The 6,736-nt window shown below is 48.0% G+C and overlaps 3 protein-coding genes across 3 annotated transcripts; all 3 read left to right on the top strand.

Moving 5' to 3' along the window:
• Window positions 1-1,454: 1,454 nt before the first annotated feature.
• Window positions 1,455-2,149, top strand: LOC311117632 (histone H1-like; the record flags this gene model as incomplete). The annotated part of the gene is made up of 1 exon (XM_084192566.1): window positions 1,455-2,149. Exon 1 carries the CDS (start codon window positions 1,526-1,528, stop codon window positions 2,147-2,149), a length of 624 nt encoding a protein of 207 aa, XP_084048692.1. The 5' UTR covers window positions 1,455-1,525.
• Window positions 2,150-2,937: 788 nt separating this feature from the next.
• On the top strand, window positions 2,938-3,400 carry LOC311117631 (histone H2A-like; the record flags this gene model as incomplete). Its single annotated transcript, XM_084192565.1, has 1 exon — window positions 2,938-3,400. Exon 1 carries the CDS (start codon window positions 3,014-3,016, stop codon window positions 3,398-3,400), a length of 387 nt encoding a protein of 128 aa, XP_084048691.1. The 5' UTR covers window positions 2,938-3,013.
• A 420-nt stretch (window positions 3,401-3,820) lies between these two features.
• LOC311117633 (histone H3.2-like) lies at window positions 3,821-4,345 on the top strand (the record flags this gene model as incomplete). The annotated part of the gene is made up of 2 exons (XM_084192567.1): window positions 3,821-3,837; window positions 3,988-4,345. 2 exons carry the CDS (start codon window positions 3,821-3,823, stop codon window positions 4,343-4,345), a joined length of 375 nt encoding a protein of 124 aa, XP_084048693.1.
• Window positions 4,346-6,736: the final 2,391 nt, after the last annotated feature.

The raw sequence follows: 6,736 nt of genomic DNA, 5'->3' as shown, positions 1-6,736 counted from the left end.
AAAACAAACCCAATTTTGATAAACTCCCTTATCTACTGGGTGAAAAACCACAGTGTGCCATCACAGCTGCAAGATTTGTGACATGTTGCCACAAGAAAAGGGCAACCAGTGAAGAACAAACACCATTGTAAATACAACCCATATTTATGTTTATTTATTTTCCCATTTGTACTTTAACTATTTGCACATTGTTACAACACTGTATATATACATAATATGACATTTGAAATGTCTTTATTCTTTTGAAACTTCTGAGTGTAATGTTTACTGTTAATATTTATTGTTTATTTCAGTTTTGTTTACTATCTACTTCACTTGCTTTGGCAATGTTAACACACGTTTCCCATGCCAATAAAGCCCTTAAATTGAAATTGAATTGAAATTGAGAGACAGAGAGAGAGAGAGAGACTGAGAGAGAGAGAGAGAGAGAGACAGAGAGAGAGATAGAGAGAGAGAGAGAGAGAGACAGAGAGAGAGAGACAGAGAGAGAGACAGAGAGACTGAGAGAGATAGAGAGAGAGACTGAGAGAGAGAGAGAGAGAGAGAGAGAGATAGAGAGAGAGACTCCCTCTATCTAGGTCTATATCAACGCGCCATAGCCCATGGGGCGCCAGCCTCCATAGCGCCAGCCAGACACCAAGACCCACAGACACAAAGACCGAGCCGAGTCACGCTGCGGAGTCAAGCAGGTGAACAATATATTAGTAGAGACAGCCGACCTACCTACCTACCAGAAGGGAGGGGAAGACAACACACAATCTCAAAGTGTAGAAATAGTAGGCTACAAATACAACAACAACACACACACTGCCAGTGCACAAAAAGTACTAATACACACACAGTGCAAGTAAGCATGTCGTAGGACAGTTTAAACCATGTGGATCCTGTACATACGACGAATACAACTTGAAACTTGAAGTACAACACTAGTCTCAGCCAGGCCTCACGGGTGCATGTGTTTTAAGGTCCCCAAAAGAGGACTTCTTTAAAACACCCTGGACCACATCAGGGGACCCCAAACCATTTGATTCCCTTGCCAGACATCTCGGCTCACTTCACAACAAGTGCTGCTCGCAATCGGATGCACTTGCACTTTTAGCCCATTTAGGAGACAAATAGCACAGGAAAACCAGTGCGCACCGCTCCACCCGATAGTCCAACGGTGAGGTTTTGAGCGAGTCGCAACAAAATGCACGGCCCTTCCGCGGCCCACATGACTTTATTCTGAACGGAGACAAGTCTGCTCGCTGGGCCGTTCGCTTTTGGACCAAAAACACGGCTCCGTCGGTGACTTTTGGCCCGATATAGGCGACCAGAAAACACAAGTGAAAGAGCATTTGGCCAGCCCAGAGAAACCGAGCTGGGTGGCTTGAGTCTACATGGTTCTCATGTCGCGTTTAAGGCCAGCCCCCTGCTCGGTGTGGAGCTTCAATAGCGCAGAGCAGCGTCTACAGCAAACTACTCCTCGCAGACCGTGTGTGTGTGTGTGTGTGTGTGTGTGTACCGGACCAAACGACAGACAGACATGGCAGAAGTCGCACCAGCACCCGCCGCCGCCGCGCCGGCCAAGGCACCCAAGAAGGAGGCAGCAGCCAAGCCCAAGAAAGCGGGACCCAGCGTAGGCGAGCTCATCGTCAAGGCTGTGACCGCTTCCAAGGAGAGGAGCGGCGTGTCCCTGGCCGCGCTCAAGAAGACGCTGGCGGCAGGCGGCTACGACGTGGAGAAGAACAACTCCCGCGTCAAGATCGCAGTCAAGATCCTCGTCACCAAGGGCACCCTGGTCCAGACCAAGGGCACCGGTGCATCCGGCTCCTTCAAGCTCAACAAGAAAGCCGTCGAGGCGAAGAAGCCCGCCAAGAAAGCCGCAGTCCCCAAAGTAAAGAAGTTGGCCACCAAGAAGCCCGCCGCGGCGAAGAAGCCCAAGAAGGTAGCAGCCAAGAAAGCCGTCGCCGCAAAGAAGTCCCCCAAGAAGGCCAAGAAGCCCGCTACACCCAAAAAGGCCGCCAAGAGCCCCAAGAAGGTGAAGAAGCCCGCCGCAGCGGCCAAGAAGGCAGCCAAGAGTCCCAAGAAGGCTACAAAGGCAGACAAGCACAAAGCCGCCAAGCCCAAGGCAGCCAAGGCCAAGAAGGCAGCCCCCAAGAAGAAGTAAACCTATTACAAACAGTGTTCTACTCGACACATGTTGTACCACAAAAGGCTCTTTTAAGAGCCACCCACATCTTTCCATAGAAAGCGCATTGATTTCCATGTACTACCTGTCGTGAAAAAGAAATTACGCACACTAGGCTACACGAGTGCACACTCACCAGCCATTTTTATATATGAGCCACTGGGCTATTCCCGTTCAGAGGCAGGCTGCTGTGATGTGTTACAAGTGCCATGTAATAACAATAACAATACTATAGTGGCTTCGATTTCAAACTCAAGAGTGCACCCTCAACAGCCATTTTTATATATGAGCCACTGGGCTATTCCCGTTCAGAGGCAGGCTGCTGTGATGTGTTACAAGTGCCATGTAATAACAATAACAATACTATAGTGGCTTCGATTTCAAACTCAAGAGTGCACCCTCAACAGCCATTTTTATATATGAGCCACTGGGCTATTCCCGTTCAGAGGCAGGCTGCTGTGATGTGTTACAAGTGCCATGTAATAACAATAACAATACTATAGTGGCTTCGATTTCAAACTCAAGAGTGCACCCTCACCAGCTGTTTGTTTCCCATTTGGAGAGAAATAGTGTGAGGATTTCATTTCGGACATTTTGGCGCTCACGCGAAATGACACAAAGTAACAAAGTCGGAGGGAAACAAAGTAGCCTCTCACTCGCTGCCTGTGGGTGGGAACCGGCTTAGGGCTGTCTGTCTGTCCGTCTGTCTGTCCCTCGCTCCAATTGGATAAGGCCACACCGGCCCGGTGGCCAATCGTTGCCTCTTGTGGCGAGGTATAAGTACGGCTCTCGAAGTGGCGAGCGGCTCATTCAGACTTTCTGTGACTTTCTCAAGCTACCAATATGAGCGGAAGAGGCAAAACCGGAGGCAAGGCCAGGGCGAAGGCAAATACCCGTTCATCCCGTGCCGGCCTCCAGTTCCCCGTGGGCCGTGTGCACAGGCTGCTGCGCAAAGGCAACTATGCCGAGCGTGTGGGCACTGGCGCACCAGTCTACCTGGCCGCCGTGCTCGAGTACCTGACTGCTGAGATCCTGGAGTTGGCCGGCAACGCTGCCCGTGACAACAAGAAGACTCGTATCATCCCCCGTCACCTGCAGCTGGCCGTCCGTAACGACGAGGAGCTGAACAAACTGCTCGGCGGTGTGACCATCGCTCAGGGTGGTGTGCTGCCCAACATCCAGGCAGTGCTACTCCCCAAGAAGACCGAGAAGGCAGTCAAAGCCAAGTAAAATCGCTACTGCGACTTCAACTTGACTACTCAACCCCCAAAGGCTCTTTTAAGAGCCAACCACCTAGCTCTCCAAAAGCGCAAAGTACCTTTCTATGACCGCAATACATTGAGTGGGTGTATACACAACTATTTCGACATTCTGTGCCCACATGAGGCCTTGCATGAACAACAACACCTACTAGGCCTCGTTTGCCGTAGCAGGCTAGCATTAGATTACACGTGCCTATAAGATGTCACTCTTGACTTTGGCGACTATTATTGCGCGTAAAGGGCCGGCGGCGTCCTATTGCGCATAAAGGGCCGGCGGCGTCCTATTGCGCGTAAAGGGCCGGCGGCGTCCTATTGCGCGCGCACCGGGAGTTTGAATTTTGGAGAGGCCGGGCCTCCCGTCCAATGGCCAACGGAGGAGGTCTGCGCAATGGGCCAATCGGGGTGGTGGGGAGATGGTGTCCAATCAGCAGGCGCCACTGCCGGCTTTATAAACTTCACATAGCCATTTCGAGGCTATACTCGCGACTGTCAGAGCAGCGCCATGGCCAGAACCAAGCAAACCGCTCGCAAATCCACCGGTGGCAAAGCCCCCAGGAAGCAGCTCGCCACTAAGGCTGCTCGCAAGAGTGCCCCGGCCACCGGCGGTGTGAAGAAGCCTCACCGTTACAGGCCCGGCACCGTGGCTCTGAGAGAGATCCGTCGTTACCAGAAGTCCACTGAGCTACTCATCCGCAAGCTGCCCTTCCAGCGCCTGGTGCGAGAAATCGCCCAGGACTTCAAGACCGACCTGTGCTTCAGGAGCTCCGCCGTGATGGCCCTGCAGGAGGCTAAAGAGGCTTACCTGGTCGGCCTGTTCGAGGACACCAACCTGTGCGCCATCCACGCTAAGCGGGTGACCATCATGCCCAAGGACATCCAGCTGGCCCGCCGTATTCGCGGAGAGCGCGCATAAATGAGGATGACCTGAACTCGAAAATCCCCCAAAGGCTCTTTTAAGAGCCACCTCCATATTTCCATCAAAAAGGCACAATTGTTCCATGTATACACGCACCTCTACATTAGCCACCATGTATGTTGTTCACTAACACGTCTAAAAGCTACGTATTGCACCTTTTAGTTGCCTGAAGTCTAGCTTCAATGTTTGTGTGTGTGTGTGTATATACACAACCATCTGGCATCATCCACTTCCTTTGAACTATAGTAGCACAGTAAAATGCTTTACAAAGGAGGGGGAAAATAAACGAGTGATAATATAGGCCGAATAGTAACAAGAATTGTGTTCAGATGAATAATTGACACTATTAGTTGTGTGTAATAATAGCCTTGCATGCAGTCCAGAAAAAACATTGCATGCCAACTGACTTTGAAAGTCCCATGTTGCAGTGCTGCTGAGAGACTCATGCAGAGGCCAAAACTTTACAGTGGAGCACGGAGGCCATCTTATGGTTAAATGTGGGTACTGCACATCATGGTGATTCCCTTTCAGTATTTGCTCTTTAGGCCAGCGTTTCCCAAACGCGGTCCTGGGGTCCCCAAGGGGTGCGCGTTTTGCGTTTTGCCCTAGCACTCCACAGCTGATTCTAATACTCCAGCTTGATGATGATGAGTTGATTATATGAAGCAGCTGTGTAGTGCTAGGGCAAAAACTCCCAAAACGTGCCCCGAGTTTGGGAAACCCTGCTTTAGGCTAATACTAGCCTATTAGGATGACTTGGTTCGATCGCTTTAATGGCAACTGCTGAACTCTGGTTTTCACTAATTACTTGTCCCAGGCACCATTATGAATCCAATGGCAAAACAAATGTTTCAAAATTGCTCAATAGTGAAAAAAGGGCAGGAAACGATGGGTTCTCAGCAATATTTCACCAACAACCAATCACTATTCAAGCATAGACATTAGGATCATCAACAAATATTCCTAAGTCATACTACAAAAGGAAGGTAGTATGACACAAAAAAGAGGACGAGGAAACGTAGCGTGGGACGCCGTATTCTCGGCATATTCAACAGCGTTTAAATAATGCATTACCTTCAACAGTGTTATCTTGTGATCAAGCCATCAATGTTAGGTGATTTTTGGTGGTGTCAAAATGTTAGCTAACGGGTTAGCAATTAGCAAGTTTGACATTTCAGTGGAAATACTATTTTCAGCTTTTTGATGAGCGGTTTTGAGAAAAAAAACGTCACGTATTATCGCCATTCGGGCCCCAGTTGTTGGCCACCTTACTATTCAGTTCCATTACAAGATATATCCGTTCAATCTTGTTCAAGAGACACACCGCCCGCGTACCGGAAGTGTTTGACTAGTTGGCTAGGCTTCCGGTAAAAAAGAATGATTTTCCTGTCCACTTTTCATTGCGTGGCCCGGTGCGCCCTCTTGAGGACAATAAAAAAATGGTCCATCACCTACATATTCAGTGTTGTAACCAAATAATGTCTCATCATTTGTTTTACAGATTCATCTTATGTTTTGAGAAAGTAGATAACAGTTAAATTCTAAAATATGAGTATTAATAATTTACATCAAATAAACCTTTATTTTCAGTTATGTGCATTGACATAAACAATGAAAACACTTGGAGTTTGTTGCAGAGATGCACTTGGAGAGTAAAGGAAGAACTACTACACAAGAGTGGTTCCATAAATATATATATATATATATTACATTTTAGACTTTTCTTTTTTTGTACAAATAAATAATTTCATATGAACACAAACAATTCAATCTCGACCTCCATCCCTATATTGTCACAAAAATCACAATAATATTCCAGCTACACCGCTACCTCTTGATCCCACTGCACACACCTGCAGTGGAACCAGTGCTGACAGAAGTCACAGCACAACCATGGCACCTCTGATCTACACTCCTGAGAGGAGCTTGCAGGCGGATCACGCTCCCCGCAGCGAGCACAGTAGGTGGTCTTCTTTTATACCAAATAATACAAATGGATTAATATGGTTTTACAAAATGTAGAAGTTCTTCAGCAACAATAGTAATTGATACAACTGAGAGAGAGAGAGAAAAACAGATGAAGTACCTGAGAGCGGTGCCATGGGTGGCGTAACCGACGTGACCGGTGGAGCTTTTCTCTTCATTTTCTGTGCTGCAGTTTGAGAAAAAGTACTGTTAGACAGAGCATGTTTCATGAAAACCCTTTTCCACTTTTTTACACCAACACCTCTGGAGGAAGTTTTGGAGGAGGTGGAGATGACTTGAGGGCTGGTGCTATGCACTGTAGATATGTAAAGAGAGATTCTGTTGTTTACATTGCTTTTGTATAAAACAGATAACAAACAGTCATTTTTACGTAATTTAACACGCGTTTACCTGTAGAGGTGG

Source organism: Coregonus lavaretus, assembly GCF_964263955.1.
Source record: "Coregonus lavaretus genome assembly, contig: HAP1_SCAFFOLD_508, whole genome shotgun sequence".
Classification (NCBI taxonomy): Eukaryota; Metazoa; Chordata; class Actinopteri; order Salmoniformes; family Salmonidae; genus Coregonus; species Coregonus lavaretus.
The sequence above is the reverse complement of the archived record's forward strand: the minus strand, read 5'-3'. Positions and strand labels throughout refer to the sequence as shown.